The 17960-nt window shown below is 37.0% G+C and overlaps 1 protein-coding gene across 7 annotated transcripts in view; it reads left to right on the top strand.

The window, feature by feature from the left end:
- The window catches only part of RAPGEF6 (Rap guanine nucleotide exchange factor 6), a 244075-nt gene that overhangs the window by 212966 nt on the left and 13149 nt on the right, over positions 1-17960 (top strand). For all 7 annotated transcript variants that reach the window (XM_075900358.2, XM_075900357.2, XM_075900363.2 and 4 more), the window contains 4 exons: positions 1069-1260; positions 6199-6330; positions 7961-8074; positions 14920-15148. In XM_075900358.2, coding sequence (XP_075756473.1) covers positions 1069-1260; positions 6199-6330; positions 7961-8074; positions 14920-15148 — 667 coding nt within the window. The remainder of the gene's footprint in view (positions 1-1068; positions 1261-6198; positions 6331-7960; positions 8075-14919; positions 15149-17960) is intronic.

Genomic DNA, 17960 nt, shown 5'->3' with positions numbered 1-17960 from the left:
AACCCCCCCCCCCCGTTCTTTCGATTTTTTTTCGAAAGAATGCATTTGCAGTGTGGATGTAACTCCAGTTTTTTCAGAAAAATGGGTGTTTTTCCAAAAAAAACCTCTGTAGTGTAGACATACCCTAAGATTAAGAGAGTTTAAAGCTTTATAACCATTAAAACACACATTGTCAACATCACATGTCAAAATTATATCAAGTATACATCCTTTAGGCAAACTCATAAGTTCTCATCAGCATTTTTTCTTTCTTCGGTTCAACTGCTAATTCCTGTTATCAATGGAAATATTTTTCATTAGTTTCCTGATGATTGTTTATGATAAAAACTGAGTCCTCTCAAGCCTATCTATGGGTTTGTTTAAAGGAGTATTTAGGGACACCATAATCAATGCATGTCCAGTACTATACCATGTTAGTACGGAGAATAATCTAAGGAGATTGTCAAATACAAAAATGTCCTTAATTCAAAAACAAGTGTTGTAATTGCTTAGCAATTGAAATCTGCTACAAGTTGTGTTATCCTGATCAAAGTGAAAGAGAGCTTCTCTGGAACTGCCTAGGATATAAATACCTGGTCACCTAGAAGGACAACACCATCTCACATGCACCACATCCATGTGCTTCTTGTTCCTCCTGCTCTGTTTCAGTAAACTTTCTCTTTCTCCTCTGTCATCAGTTGCAGAGGGAACCAGCTATAGGAGAAGCTACCTCTTTTCTTCCAACTAACTGGACAAAGGACCCACTGCTTACAGAGGACACTTTACATTTAGTTGTAATGTTCATGCTTTTCAATGTTATTTTATTTGGGGCACTTAGCTATAATGGGAGTAAATCAAATAATTTCTCACTTCATTGTGTGCCTACATAACTATTGTAAAGAGCTTTAGGAATGTTTTAACTTGTTTTTATGAATTTGCCTCTGAAGTCTAACAAGACAGGCGAGCTATGTTATAAGCTGGCATTTAAAATGCTATCATCTTCTGGTCAGTCATTTTCTGCAATATGACTGTAATACATTTTTCAGATTACAGTGCAAAGTTACTAATGTTCCACTTTTCCTATAACAGTGACCAAGAATTTAAGTGAGAGAAGATGTACAAAATCCTCAGAAATGTCACCAATACCCATGAGGTCTGTTGGCCAAACCACAAAAGCCCATTTGCATCAACAAAACAGAATGAGCCAAGTTCTCCAAGTTCCAGCTGTTAATTTGTACCCTATTAGAAAAAGAGGACCAGCTAAGGACCATGTCACCTTCAGTAAGTATCTGCAGTTTGTGCTTCCATTATTCAATGTATCGTATATTGTATGGTTAGTAAGTTTGAGAAGGAGAGAGGGGCTGGATTCCAAACCAACCAAATATTTGAACTATTTATTATGGAAACATTGTATTCAGCTCCATAGTTGAAAGTTTCATTTACCCTTTTCATTTACAACATGTCTCAAACTCATTTCCATTTTATTATGTGTAAGGAATTATAACGTTTATCCCACACGAGAGTACAAAATGTACCTTAAATTATTTCCATAACTAAGTTGCTAAATAAAACCTTTTTGCTCTTAATGTATCTAAATACAAAGCCCATTGTATGTAAAGATACTTTCTTGCTTTAGTGTCATTGTTTTCTTTATAACATACGTTAGCAAGAAAACAACCAGTGGTTTGGAGAGCGCTGTTTGGAAAAAGTAGAACTAATCCGTTTTCTAAACTAGGCTAGTTAAAGTGAATACAGGCCTAACACCATAACTGGGTAGCTAACAGGTGATTTACCATTGTGCTGAACATTATATACTCCTAAATGGGAAACTTACAAATTGAGTAGAATTACATTCATTTTTGCTTGCAGAACATAGTGAATACATTATATTTTGTGACTGTAATCACAGAAGTAAATAATAGGAAATTTAATATTTCAAACTGTGGAGTACCATCATAATGGCATTATGGCCAGACAGAACACCATGTATTTTAGTAGCATTAGTAGCTCTTAGTGAGCATCAATTAGTATTTTATTTGTTGAGAAGCTTCAGGGGGTAGCCAAGTTAGTTTGTAGAGGATAAACTTAAAAAACAACAAATGGTCTGGTAGCACTTTATAGTGTTTAGTTAGTCTAAAAGTGCTACCAGATCATTTGTAGTTTAGTTTATTTGTGTTTTCTGTTGTCTGAATTTATCAATGTCTGAGACTCTCAGGATTGTATATTAAAATGCTGCTAAATAATATCTCTTTGGCCTATTTCCATGTATGAAGTGCTTGGTTTTTAATTTTTTTATGGGTTTTTTTTGTGTTTTATTCTTTTTGTTTTCATGACTTTGAATGATATATAATATTTTAAAGCTAAAATAATATTAAATGACAAATTATTCAATAAAACATTGAATAAATTTAGTGAACAGTGTAAAAAAATTCTGCAGTGAAATGTTCATCAATTCCCATTTTAAAACTTAAAGACAGCATCAAGAAAGCTAATTCAGCTTCACAAAAGTTGTTTTGCCCTTTATTCTTTCTGCTATTCAAACATGGATGTAGGAAGTTAGAAAACAAATCTATCTTTAAATTGGCCGACAGAAATGGATTCTTCTCATAAATTGTTTTCTCTGTGATCGCTTGATGATTCTGGTTCTATCAGTCATGCAGATTTTAGCACTGCACATGAGTGAAAAAACAAATCACTTAGCTCTTTATCACACATTCTGACTCACTGCCTCTCAGCTTCTTAACTAACAGTATGATATATCAAACATTTTTGCCACCTGTCTTCTGTGTCTTTCTTTAAAATCTAAATCTAAAGGAATAAAATGAAGTATGTTAAAGTGATGTCTTTCAGGGAATATAATTTTTTATAGTAAGCTTATTTTCCATCTTCTTATTTCTTCTCCTAGTTACAGGAAGTAAACTAGATAAGAACATAAGAACGGCCGTACTGGGTCAGACCAAAGGTCCATCTAGCCCACTATCCTGTCTACCGACAGTGGCCAGCACCAGGTGCCCCAGAGAGGGTGGACCGAAGACAATGATCAAGTGATTTGTCTCCTGACATCCCTCACCAGCCTCTGACAAACAGAGGCCAAGGACACCATTTTATCCCCTGACTAATAGCCTTTTATGGACATAACCTCCATGAAATTATCTAGCTTCTCTTTAAACTCTATTATAGTCCTAGCCTTCACAGCCTTCTCTGGCAAAGAGTTCCACAGGTTGACTACACGCTGTGTGAAGAACTTTCTTTTATTAGTTTTAAACCTGCTACCCATTAATTTAATTTGGTGTCCTCTAGTTCTTCTATTTAGGGAACTAATAAATAACTTTTCTTTATCGGCCCTCTCCACACCACTCATGATTTTATATACCTCTATCATATCCCCCCTCAGTCTCCTCTTTTCTAAACTGAAAAGTCCCAGTTGCTTTAACCTCTCCTCATATGGGACCCGTTCCAAACCCCTAATCATTTTAGTTGCCCTTTTCTGAACCCTTTCCAAGGCCAAAATATCTTGGAGATGGGAGATTTAAATAGCTGTTACATTTTATTCATCCACCATATCATTTGAAGACCTCCAGCTGAACACACTCAACCTGGCACTAGAGCTTGCCTAACTGGGCCTGTTTGCAATTACTCTTACCTCCTTTATGAAAAGAGCTTAGAACACCTGTTGAACTACTGGAGTTTGGGCTCTATCAAACCCTCATTAGTCAGATCCTTCTTTAACCAGCATTACCTCTGCCTGTTTAGATTCTTACTACACAATATGATTGCAAAATACATTGGTAAGATAGAATATACTACTTAGTCTGTAATACTCCTTAAACTTCAGGAAAAATAATATTTCTGAGGAGGAAGTTGTTTTGGTAATAAATGACTTGACTCAATACACTCATGGAATTTAGTAAAAATGATTTCCAGGCACAGCCAAATTTCTTCTGAACTCTTCAGGGTGTGAAGGCCAAAAATTTGTCCTTCCTCAGGCCTATATGGTACAAAAGACAGTACAGTCTTTCACTGAAAACAACTTTTAATTTATCCACTCTTTTATTGGATTATTTTGATAATAAAGAACAGCCTCTTTCTCTTATATGATGAGCAATAAAAATTGTACAGCAAATAAAACATCAAGTCACTTGTACAAATATTGAATTTTAATTTTCAAATAAATATGGGACTAATATTTTAATGGTTGGCATATAATCACCTCTTTTGTGCATACAGATGATGGGTTTAGCACTTAAATGTCTATTTTCATACAAAATAACCTGATTTTTATATGGAATAATGGTAATCTCTCAAGCACGTTGATGTGCAATTGCAGTGCATATTTTCTTGTGCAGACCTCAGGCCTCCTTTAAAAATCTGGCCTCAAACTGTTCTTTGTTTTAAAAAAAAGGCATATGATTCGATATTAATCTACTCAAGCTTCTTTGCTTCTTTGAGATATTCCTAAAGCTTAATTTGTGGTGTGACTGCAAGGATGTCTTATTTCTTTTCTGGATGTTGGAAAAATTCAGTGTTTCATTTACAATATATGAGGAACTTAACAGACCGTTTAACCATAATGTATTACACAGGACTCACTAATGGAGAATGGAAAAAGTCAGTTCCTATGTTTTCCTTCAACAAAGTTCTCTGATTGGTTGATTGATTGGTATGAATGTAGAGCTCAGAACATGTGCTGGATTGACAGCTCTGGATACAAATTCTTTATCCATTGAAGTGGTATAGTGTGGGCAGTGACCATATGCACTCCTCCGTGCTGTCATAAGGGAGGAGGCCTGTACTGGAGGAGACTTCAGACTACATAGCTTATTCAGTCCTTAATTTTTCTGCCAAGACTCTCTGTAACATTGTGTCAATTGGGATGCTTTCAATTATCACCTGAAAGCCAAAGCCACCAAACTAATTTGAGATGGACAGCTGAGCAGTCATCAGATAGTAGAATCTTTGGGCCATTTCTGCCCTGAATTAAATTTGTAATAGAATCATAGGGTTGGAAGAGACCTGAGGAGGCCATTGAGTCCAGCCCTGGCTAAAAGTAGGACCAATCCCAACTAAATCATCCCAGCTAGAACCTTGTCAAACTGGGACTTAAAAACCTCCCGGGATGGAGATTCCACCACCTCCCTCGGTAATCCTTTCCAGTGCTTCACCACCCTCCTAGTGAACTTTACTCTTGACACACATCCAAAATCCACAGTCAATTAGGGAAACACTATAGCTTTCCTCAGCCTTTGGAAAGGCTACTTTGCACCATCTAAGTGGCACAAAGCAACCTTACACCAACCCTAAAATGGAGGCTGAAGAGACTTCCCCTGAGAAAGGACTACTGAGCTTGCTCAAAGCTAGCCCAGCTTCCTTTTCAGCAGCTGTTTCTGGCACCCTGGTGGCCAGGTAAGGTAAGGTAAGGTATAGTACTCCAGGAAGAGGCAAGCGTGCAATATGTCTGTCCCCAAGGCTGAATGTGGCTTAAAACTACCTTTGCCACCCATATATTCAACAGCCCTGAGCATGAGGACTGTACCCTATAGTTTTTAAAATGAAAATTCCAGCATGGTACATTTTTATTCATGGTGGCTGTGTCTACACTGGGCCACTTATTCCGGAAAAGCAGCCGCGTTTCCGGAATAACTTGCCAGCTGTCTACACTGGCCGTTTGCTTTTCCGGAAAAGTAATGATGATCTACTGTAAAATTGTCAGTGTTTTTCCGGAAAAACTATGCTGCTCCCGTTCGGGCAAAAGTCCTTTTCCGGAAAAACTGTTCTGGAAAAGGGTCAGTGTAGACAGTACAGTAGTCTTTTCCGCAAAAAAGCCCCGATTGCAAAAATGACGATCGGGGCTTTTTTCCGGTAAAGCGCGTCTACATTGGCCACGGATGCTTTTCCGGAAAAAGTGCTTTTCCGGAAAAGCATCCTGCCAATGTAGACGCGCTTTTTCCGGAAATACTTATAACGGAAAACTGTTCCGTTTTAAGCATTTCCGGAAAAGGGTGCCAGTGTAGACGTAGCCGATACATTTTGCAAATTAGCTACTTGATAACATTTGTTAGGTTACATTATAAATCTCATTAAACAATCCAACACCTTTTTCTGGTAATGTTTTTATACTAGCCAGGATGGAGCTTCACCCTTAGTTGTAATTAAAACAGGTATCAAACATGTTATCTTGAAACTAGAACTGTATAAATTAAGTTTCTATCATCTTAATAGGTACAGGTTCTCCTCAGAAATCACTCAGCTTGTCTGAGGAAGTAAGTAAGAAGCAAGCTGAAGATAGTATATCTATGACATCCTCTTTCCACTCCAGTCCTCCTGCTTCTCCTCAGGGCTCTCCACACAAAGGTAGGAGTATATCTTACATACTATACTGACATTTCCATCTCAGAAAATCAGTATTTTGTTATTTTGGAAAAGTGGTTATGGATTTATAATTTATATAAGTGATTCTGTGAGTATAGGAAATGTATGTCAAGAGTAACATTAGACATAGAGTGTTTTATAGTAAGAGTGAATAAATATAATTCTGTAAAAATTGATGCACAAGGCACACTTCTGCCATTACCGTATGTATATATTTTTGAGATATGTCTGAAATTTAGACCTTTTTAAAGTTTTCAAAAGTGACTAAAGCACTTAAGAAAATCAATGGGATACAGGCTCCTGAGTACCAGAATTACTTTCACAAATGGGATTTAGGTGCCTATACAATTTAGGATAATGTTTTCAAAAGTATCTCTGACCACCACTTTTGATGAATTAATGTATTATGTCTGGAGCACTACACTGTTTAATTGATCTTATACCTAGGATTCTCTAGCTCTCTTTAATCTTTTTCCTAATCATACTGTATGTCTTTGTTTTACTAACTGGCCTTATACGAAACATTAAATACTATTTTCCCCCTCCATGCATCAAACATAATTCTAGCCAAACCCTGGATTTTTGTTGAACAATCGTATAGACATGCTGTGACAGGAGAAGGAAGTGTAATGCCATGTGGAATTCAGGATCTTGATGACAGCTTTGTTACTTACAAAGGTGTATTGGCAATGCATCCTTCTGAATCCTGAATTCCGTCATTTGCATTTTTGTGTTTGTATGCTGAGCTTTTCTTGCTATCATGATGTTCTTTGAATCCGCTTATTTTTAAACCGTTAGCCTGGAAAGACTACATCACAGTCATCTCTGGTCACATTTGAATGGGGTTCCCCTTGAAGTCTCTTAACTTCACATTTATTAGTCAGGCAGAGTGGTCACTGCTGAAAAATGTAAGGCCTTTGTCCCACCTTCCTGCACTCTGAATAGTAGTCTCTGGATTATTGACAACCCTGGGAATGAGAGATTGGATTGGGAAGCATGTGTGGCAAATTACTAATAGTTTTACCCTTAGCAAGATCTCATGAGAATTTGCTTCTGGCACCACAAAAACCTATTTCAGTTTTCAGGGGGTGTGATTGGTCTTTTTTTATAATCTTAGTATATGCATAAAATTATTGTCTGTGTAGCCTTATCATTGGATTCTGCTGTCCATTCTTCTTCTGATGAGATTTTCAATAGTTACTTTTGTTTGTATGTTTCTGTAAACATGTGATTTTCATTAACTTTCATGAGAACCATGTTTTGTTTCTTTGGGATGATTTCATTCGTTTGACTTACTTTTAATGTGGAGGGGGTTGTTTGTTTTGGAGGGAGGGAGAGGTTAGCACCAGCTTGTTTTGGTCAAATTACTCTCTATCTTGTGTTTAACATTGATTACTGAATTAAAATTAAATATATATTTCATGAACTATCCCATCTCATTCCTGAACTTCAGTTAATTCTCCTATTGCAGGTTTTATTCTCTTTTGTTTTCTGAGCTATACATGAAAGAGTCTTATAAGGAAAAAGACTTTATTAACTTAAAATCAAAATGTTAATTTTGTCAGATATTTTGTCATTAACAAAGATTTGTATGGTGTGTGTTTCTTTGTAGTTGCTAACATCCAGAGGTCTGACAACTGTGGTCCAATGAATCTCTCTGGATCCTCCTCATCGCTCGCCAGTGAAACCAGCAACAAGAACTGTGGGCCACGCAGCTATGGAATAGGTGGGATTTATTTACAAAAGAAAATTCAGGAGATCACTGGCAGAGCAACACATGGTTCTGGCAATAGTGAAAAGAGAGAAAGTGAGGATGATAGAGACAAGGCAGAAGTTGAGACTAAGCACAGGAAAAGAATGAGATCCCCATTTGGAAGATATAGGGAAAGAAGTTTCTCAAGGGAGAGACCAGCTTTCACAAGTGAAAAGGAGGCAGAACACATGCATGCTACAGAAAGAAATGAACAACTAAAGGACATAGGCAGTGATGCTCTAAGTACAAGTAGCCATGGCAACAGTAATATGTTTGTCTGGTTCTGTCCACAATTGAGACCCAAGAGGAGGAAGACTATATGATGCACTGTCTCCAAGTTGTCAGGCATTTAAATATTATCTCTGTTGTACATAATACATTTCTGTAAATTCAAGTGTATATTTTAAAATTACTAACAAATACCTGTCCACCTAATCCTTTTCAGGGCAGAGTTTCTTCACCCGAGACTGGCTTTAGAAATCATCTAAAATATTTGCATTAGTGTACGTTAGTGCTAAGGTTAGAAATTCTTTATAAATATACAAGCCTGATTTATTTATTTTGCCCAGTAAATGTTAACTTATGAAATACATAGAAATATTAAAATCTGTAATATTATTTAGGCTTAAAAATACTCAATATTCCTTCAAATTCCTGCAAATACTGCTTGATAAAAGCAGTTGCTGTATCATGCTGCCTTATGTTTCTGTCAGGCACACTTCACCATTCCCTATTGATGGTAGTCTAGTTATCGTCACTGGACAGGAATGTTCAGTATGATACAAATCAATCTCTTCCTATACCTAGGTTTGATTTTAAAAAACAAAATTTGATCTCTTACTGGTCTGTGTTTTACCATGCTAAACTCCTCAGCTAGACTCAGGTTATTTATTTAGAGTTAATATATATGTGTATACATAGTATTATTTAATAATTTAATTTTCTGATATCATAAGACTGTTTCACAACTACTACAATAATTCATTTGTAAAACTCTTTGAGATCCTCAGAAAAAGAGTGTTTGAAACAAAACCTACTGTGGTCGTGGTGTTTGTTTTGACAGTCTAATTATTTAATTTTAGGGGTAGCCTAATATAAAAAGTATCTTAAAAGTTATATATTTCTGTAGGCTGGCTTTTCATTAAGAGGAAAAAGTCATAAAGATACTTAAGTATTTAAATTCATGAAATGCATAGATAAATTAAATTTAGAAATATATGATGTTGTATAATATATGAAAAGTAAAGAAATTGAGTGTAATCTACAATGCCAAACTTAAATACATTTATTTACCCTTAAAGATTTGATAAACATGAGCGTACCTCAAAGTTTTATTTGTATATTCAGGCTTCACAATCTGTTGTTAAAATCGGTTATTCAGCCTGGCCATTGCTTCCAAATGTCAAGTCATTTGATCATTGTTACGTTGGTATGCCTAGCATCAGTCGTCATGCTGAGTCATGCATGTCACTGAAATTTCTTTCATATATACGCATCTGTTCAGATTTTTCTCTGATGTTTCACTGTTCAATACAAATGTACACCCTGTAAATTTTTACTTAAAGGCAATGGTGCAAGTAAACAAAATTGTTACCGGTACAGGAGGGAGAGGGCACACCAGTTGGGAGGGTATGGGACTTCCTACATCACCCCACCCCAGCCTGAGAACCCCATACTCTTCCCCTCCGCTCTCATGCCATATTACCTAGTGAGAGGGGGCCCTCCAGGAACTACAGCAGCCAGATGAGCTTCCCAATGTTGGGAAGGACAAGTGGGGAAAGGAGCAGAACTCTCAGCCCATCCCTCTCCCCTTCTACAAAGCTGCTGCAGCTCTGTATACAAGGTTTGGGGGGCTTGAAGGGGCAGGACTGGCAGTTCTGCTCCTTTGCCTGCTGGGAGAGGCAGAAGGGAATGGAGCAGAATGCCGGCAGCTACCGTAGCCCTCCCAACTCTGTACACAAAGACACAACAGCCAGTCAATGGACTGGGGATGGCTGGCAGGAGTCTTGATGGCCCAGCGTACTAGCCCAGCCCACTGGCACCGCTTCTTAAAGATGAAATAAGAAACGGTTGATTCGTGGTAGTACAACTGGGAAAAAATCTTGATCTAAAAACAGTTAATCAGCTGCAAACTCTGTATAGTCTCCGATAAAGAAATTACATAGTGCTTTGATTAATTTACCAGGAAATCTTAACAGAGGCTGAGTGAAATCTCTATTCTCCAATGTCCCACTATCATCAAATGAAGGGTCATTTTATGTGTATGTGTTTGTACTCACAATATAACACGTCACAGACTAATACTTAGTAAGCATTATCTGCAGGCAGGGGAGACTGCTCAAGTCCAGCTTGTAATAGCATGGACTTTGTCCGGTCATCCTATGGGAACCCTAAAGACGGATGAAAAACTAAATAATGAAAATAGGTAGAAGCCAAAGTCTGTGTCGTATTTCCCTTAAAGAATGACCCACCAATGGAAGGGGAGACAGTTATCTTAAACAAAATGTTAAAGAAAGCAGATTTGAGAGTGACCTGTTCATTTAGTTAATTTTGCTTCTGACTTGCTTCTATTTAATTCAGAAAATAATTGGACAGAAAAACAAGAGCTGACCTGACTCACTATAAGAGACCATGACTTTCTGCAAATCAATCCTTAGACCAAATCAGCCAAATTATTAATATACACAAAAAGATTCAGCGATCCAGCCAAATTTCCACTGACAGCTTATAATTTATTATGAAAAAGAGCTCAGAGGGATCAGTAAACCAATTGCCATAATTTTCTTTTAGCAGGGTTTAAGTTCACGAGAGAACAATTTAAATGTGACAGACATTGCAAATAATATACTATTGAAAATGTGTTCTGTTCTGTACAGAGAAGAAAAGCTGCATGAGGCCAACCAGTAAAAACTGCTATAGCTAGTACAAGATATCAGCTGCTAGTAATAACAATAATAATGTTATTTCATTTTTAATAGATTTCAGAGTATGTTGGTTACTATGTAAGGTAACTGAGCTGATGTCCATTACTCTGCAAGGTAACTGAGCTGGTATATTAGAAATAGTTGCACTCAGAACCAAAGTTTGTTTTTGACATTCTGTACTTTCAGTATCTTTTTAAATTTTAGCTCTTATATGTGTCAGAGAACAATATGTCAATCATTAAATGGCAGGTACCTGTAGCTCTTGTATAAATAAAGTCTAGGCATGCAGGGTCCTTGTTTGATAGGCAATGGACTTTTCTGTCATTTGTTTTCAAAATAAAACATTAGCTTGAGGGAATGTATTCAGTTTGTTTGAATTTTACAATGCACCAGATGCAGCAAAACTGGAATGAAAAAGAATCTTCTACGTATTTCATAGTAGTGTTCAAACTTTGTTTGATATCTACCTACAGTAAAAGAAGCAAAGAAGCCTAATGAAAGCTGGTGTAATGCCATTGACCTCAGTTTTGAATCTGATTCAGCCAGTCTAGAGCTATAGTATAATTCCAGAACCCAACCCACTGTTTACTAGAAACGACATCAAATGACAACTTTTGGAAATCAGTCTCTTTATTTTGGTAGCCCCCACAAACCTCAAAGTAAAAAATTATGCATGTTACCAAAGGTAGGGGAAAATGTTTTGGACCAGTCTGTTGTCTTTCTGCTTCTTCCACAATTATGATTCAATACAGCTCCCTTCTCCCCACTGCCTAGTGTGATTCTTTCTGTCTTTCTACTTCCGTTCAGGCTGGCAGATATGATACAGAATCAGTAGCAGCTGTTCACTATACTAGTTGCGCTTTAGTGCCTGCCAGTGTTCACCTTAATCTTTAGAATCTCTGTGCAGAATAATTTTATGTGTATCGAGGCATGTATGAACATATACCACTAATAGAAATAAACACCTAGCTGTGGGCGCACTACTAATCAGCTGGACAGCATTTGAATCTCTTCTGAGCAACCACACAAGTATACAGCTTGTGCGCAACACTTGTGCCTGCTGTAACTGACACACACACCATCATAGTTATTTTGCTCTCAGCAAATGTTTGTTAAGCACTTCCATGGAGAAGTATGAGTCTACACTCCAGCTTCCAGTATTGATTGTTAAATACTTTATGGGGCTCCAAAGATACACCAATGAGGTTCAACTTGCATGTGAGTATCATTAACATAAACTGAAAATTAGCATTAAAGTAAACAATTAAGTACTTTATATGTCCATTTACCCTTCTTTTCCCCATAGTTAGGAAAGTTAGAGCCCATTCATCTAAAACTGATGTATTCCCTGAGCTGTTTTTGAAAGTGTGATGTGTGTTCAAGTTCAAATTAAAAGAGGAACTCTGATGTGAAATCTCGCTATTACAAGTGATGTGTATAACTCTTACCATATCTTGGCCTATGCTATTGAGGAATGAATATTGTTATGTATTCCATAATTAGCCCCAGCATATGTAACCACTTAACATATTTTGCCAAGAAGGAGACCACAGATAAATGTGGAAGCATTCTGTTGGCTGTGTTTTTTAACTCTTATACTAGTATCTTCTGTCTGTGGTTGAGAGTGTCATTAACATGAACATCGTCTCACCAAAAACCATCAGGAAACTCTTTTTATGAGACTAGCTGATTGAGTGGAGACCCACAAACACAATTCTTCACAAACAAAGTGCACCATCTCTGTGCTTCAAAGTCAGGTTCATTTTTTAATCCACATTTCACACATGGCATAACTGGTATAGCTGACTTTCAGTGTATAAAAATTACATCAAACAACATTTGTAAGTGTAGCTGCACTTGTTTTAAAATATAAGGCAGCTTCTGAGTTTTTATCATAGGCTTTTATGTTTATATTTTTCACATAGCATCCAGAGTCAGTATTGCCATTGGTAAGGGGTGAAAGATTAGGTTTAAACTTGCTTGGAGTCCAGTCGCACTCTGACAAGAAAGGAGTGTTTTGGTGCCTCTTGAAGTGAGCAGTTTGGTGGTTCTTAGGTCATATGGGGTTTTTCTAACTTGACAGCCTTCTAGGCTGCCACTTCGTTTCTTCAGCAGTGAGGAGGGGGTAGTGAATTAGATTCCTGCACTTAATGCAGCTATGAAGATTCCTCCTAACCTGTCATGGCCTGAGGTAGAATAAAAATCTAAAAACAAAGAACATAAGAACATTTGCAGGAAAATAAGTTTAACTATTTCTGATTATATTTACTATTAGCAGGCGAGGCTAGTCATTGACTGGGCAAAGTCATTTTGCGTAGATTACACTTATAGGAAAATTCAAGAAATTAAATATGCAATTTTTTTATTAACGTGCTTGCAAAAGGGAAGTAAAAGAACAGTTTTAAACTTGTAGGATTTCAACTTCAAACATTATTCATTATATTGAATAATTACCATACATAGTAAATTTGAATCAGAAACTCATGAAGCTTCCATTACTCTTTCCGGAACTAATTTGATTTTTTTTTATTTGACACAGTAAAAATTTTCTTTGCACTAAAATGAGTTGAATAGATGACTCAATTTTCATTTGTTAGCAAATATTTGTATGAACTACAGTCATAATAGTCATGACTTTTTAGTGATGACAACAAAAATAATTATTTAAACCTTTTATCAAGCATATTCCAGTGTAAAAAGTAGTACATTCAGCTAATTTTTTTGTTTATGGAAAATTTGGTGTCTGTAGGCCATTGCGAAGTATGACTTTGTTGCACAAACAAATTCTTAAAAATATATAATACATTTAATAATCTATTTGTTTGTATCATAGTAGCATTTAGGAACCCAAATCAAGGATCATCTAGAAATCCAAATCAAATCATCATTGATCCTGTATGCTGAACAGACAAATAACAAAGAGAACAGTCTCTGCCTGAAGAGCTGGCAATATTATACTGCATAGAGAATAGTGATAGAAATGTAGCCATGTTAGTCTGGGGTAGCTGAAGCAAAATGCAGGACAAAATGTAGCACTTTAAAGACTAACAAGATGGTTTATTAGATGATGCGCTTTCGTGGGCCAGACCCACTTCCTCAGATCAAATAGTGGAAGAAAGTAGTCACAACCATATATACCAAAATATATATGGTATATATGGTTGTGACTATTTTCTTCCACTATTTGATCTGAGGAAGTGGGTCTGGCCCACGAAAGCTCATCATCTAATAAACCATCTTGTTAGTCTTTAAAGTGCTACATTGTCCTGCATTTTGCTTCATACTGCATAGAGTATGTCTGTATTTGCAAGTGAAGGTGTGATTTCTACCATGGGTAGGCATACTGGTTCTAGTCCATGCTGCAGCCTGCCACCGCTTCTAAATTATTATCATCACCTATGCTAACTAGATGCTACAGACAGGCTTTTGCTTTCAGTGTAGCGTTTTCTGTTGAATTTCACAATCGATAGGTTGTACAGGAAGATTGTGAGAAATACATTGTTTCACTAACTAAAGCTGTTCTGTACTTATGGCTGAGTGGTTATAATGTTGAAATACCATGACATACCAACCTAGAATTCACAGGGTAATTTGCTGCCATTGCTGATTATATGTACTACTGAATTAACATCTTGGTTTAGGTGGGTCTTGAGCTCCAACTTGGATGTCAGTGGCAGCAGATTGTTGTATTAGCATGTTTTATTGATAAATCCTGATTCCTGTTATGAAGGGAAGTGGCATCAAGCCTACAGAGAAATGGGCATGAAGAAGAGGGATCTTTCTGAATATCCTCCTTGAAATACTTTTAGTTCTTAAAGGTGATGGTGAAAAAATAGACTTCTCTTTTTTTGATGAGTTTTTTTTCCTATTTGTTGCATGTCTTATCTCATTTAGGTTATGCCCTCATACCTTCCACTAAATCTGATAACTTCTCAGACTCCAGCCACAGTGAGATCTCATCCCGGTCCAGCATTGTGAGTAACTGCTCTGCTGATTCAATGTCTGCAGCCCTGCAAGATGAAAGATGTTTGCCTCCGTCTCTTATTGTCATGGATTCAGCAGGAACAGCAGAAAGAAAAGAAGCGCCTCAAACGTCCGCTGAGTATAGCCAGCCTACCACTGGGTGAGAAATGTTTGTGCTTTGGTGCTTGGCTGACTGACGTAAGGAAAAAGAGTGAAACACTTTAGTGTTTAGACATAGTTAATGGTTATGCTGCAATAATTGTTGTTATTAACTTGTTGACAGCAATCAGTGTGCCAGCTGCTTTGAAACATAGGGGAAGACCTTTTTTTTTTTTTTTTTTTTTTGCACAAGGAGCTTGCAGTATAATTTAGACAGACAGGAGATTGTCTGCATCAGCAGGTTTTGTAGAGATGTCTTTTGCCAGAAAATGCAAATGGATGGAGAGCTTGAAGGATATTTAACAAATTATCTGCTGTACAGTACTGAGGAAAGCAGCTAAATGAGAACAGCATACTAGCAGTTATTGCTGGCAATCAATACCAGTCACTCCAATACTTTAATGTTTAATATGTAACCCAAACATTTTGTAAGTTTTTATGATTGTAGCGGCTGATTATTGGTTTCCCATTTTTGGCCTCCTAAGGTACCCATACCAGGCATTTTGTTGCCTTATTAGTAAGATGGCTGCCATCAGTAACTCATTCAAAGATGTCACATATATCTCTAAATTTTGAGTATGATCCTGTGATGTGCTGGGCCTTGCCAATTTCCATGGAAATCAAGGGGCTCAGTATCTCTTGGGATCAATTGCTGTCTTTTCAACCACAGTGCATTTTATTAAGGGAGAGAGATTTCAAAGATAAAGACAATATCAAATGCCTGTGTTTGAGCTAGTGGTCCGTCCTTAAGGAGTAATATTAATGCTTCATATGCAACACTGACAAAGATCTGCCCATGGAGAAAAGTTAATGAACTTTTTCATGAAAAAATAAAACATCATTGTTTACTACTATGAAGAACTCTGGCAATTTGTGTATCTGTGAAACCCAACAATAACTTAAGAATGAATAATCAGTATTCTGTAGTGTTTTCTCCTTATAAATCAGACTGTTAGAGAGCGTGCATTGCTAAGATAATATAACTTCTGAATATTTATCAATCCCAGTTATTCCAGTATGATAAAATTGGGAGTAGTAGAACTATTTAAAGGTGTACTTTGTAAACTAAAATAATTATCATTTCTGAAAAGCACAGGACTTTCCAATTTAATCAAAAACACTGATATTTTAGTCATAGCAGACATGAAATGGTTAATTAAATACCCCAATGTGCCAGGATATTGAAGCACAATACAATACTGTGTATAAAATCAAAGTTTTTCGGAACACATTCTGTTATGTTAAGAACTGTATTGCAACCTGAAGTTGGCATTTTCTTGTGTTTATATTTTAAAATTAGATTCCTCCAACTCTATATTATTGCTGTGTTTTAGTTTCTATAATTTTTTTGTGAAATAAATTTTTTTATATGAAAAAGTTTAAAAGATAAAAAGACAAGGAAATAAAAAAAGTTTTTAACATGATTCTGACAAGTATTCCTAGATTCCATAATGTGTCAAAATACTGTACATGTTGATGATTTTATATACAGGTTGAACTTCTCTAGTGTGGTACCCTCAGGACCTGACTAGTGCCAAACCAGAGAATTTGCCAAACCTCAGAAGGTCTCTACTGTGTAGCAACATTACCAGCACTTACACTGCTTACTGGGCTTTTAGAAGTCATTTAGGGGTAAATTAGAGTTAAATAACAGCACAGAACGCTGAGAGCTAGGACTGGTGGCTGCAAACAAACTTTATGGAACCATGGGAAACGTGGCCATGCCTATGATAAGTGGACATCTGGCTAACTAAAATTAGGGAGTGCCAGACTAAAGAGGTTCAACCTGATTATCCTCGATATTCTTTTATTGCACTGTCCACAGCTCCTCAGAGAAGTTTAGAATGGTGATTGGCAATCATCCTTTCTATATCCGTATAAAGCCAAGCTTAATCATGCATTAACAGCTTTAACACAGTTTTTCATTTAAGTAGCTTCCTTTGAATCTTAGTATTTCTGCTACTTTAAATCCTTTCTACAAATGCCTAAGTCAGTTTGTCATAGTCCCTGGGTAGGCTGCCCCAGCTGTGAGGCCCTTTTGCAGCCTGTAAGCACAAGCCTTTCAGAAAAGTTTATGCCTCCAGTTCTTTTTAGGGTGAGATTCTTCAATTGAATCACGCTCCAGCTTGGTCTCCAAGGAATACCCCTTGCTTGGCTAGCCATGTTATGTAATTGGGCCAGTGGTATGGGAGCCCAGGACAACATATATTTACAGTGATCCAGAAACAGTTTCTTCAAAACAAGGCATGATTTACTTTGTCTAAATCTCCACAGCACTTACAGAAGTGGATATAAAATAATAAAGGAACCTGCATTCTCCCTCTGTGTGTCAGCCCTACAGCATGCTAACCATTTTCACCCTCCCTTTCTGCCAGGGGCACCTTTTAAACCTGTCAGTATCTTTTGAATTTTTGGAATCTCAGCCTTTGGAAAACAAAACTGTTAACTTCGCTAGTGCCTGGAAGGAGCATCTCCCAGTAATGGTCTCGTTGATTACTTAGCTGATTGGAAGGTGTGCCCTGAAACTGGCTTAGGCTATCTCAGCATTACAGTAGTAGAGATGTAGCCGTGTTAGTCTGGTCTAGCTGAAACAAAAGACAGGACTATGCAGCACTTGAAAGACTAACAAGATGGTTTATTCGTGGGCCAGACTCACTTCCTCAGATCATATATGGTCATGCCAATTTTCTTCCACAATTTGATCTGAGGAAGTGGGTCTGTCCTGTCTTTTATTTCTACATTACAGGTTATCTCAGCAAAATGTATGTTGCTCAGGGATCTGAATATTCCACACCCCTGAAGGACATAAGCAT

The sequence above is a fragment of the Pelodiscus sinensis genome, chromosome 16 (assembly GCF_052426305.1).
Source record: "Pelodiscus sinensis isolate ZL-2025 chromosome 16, ASM5242630v1, whole genome shotgun sequence".
Taxonomy (NCBI): Eukaryota; Metazoa; Chordata; order Testudines; family Trionychidae; genus Pelodiscus; species Pelodiscus sinensis.
The sequence above is the reverse complement of the archived record's forward strand: the minus strand, read 5'-3'. Positions and strand labels throughout refer to the sequence as shown.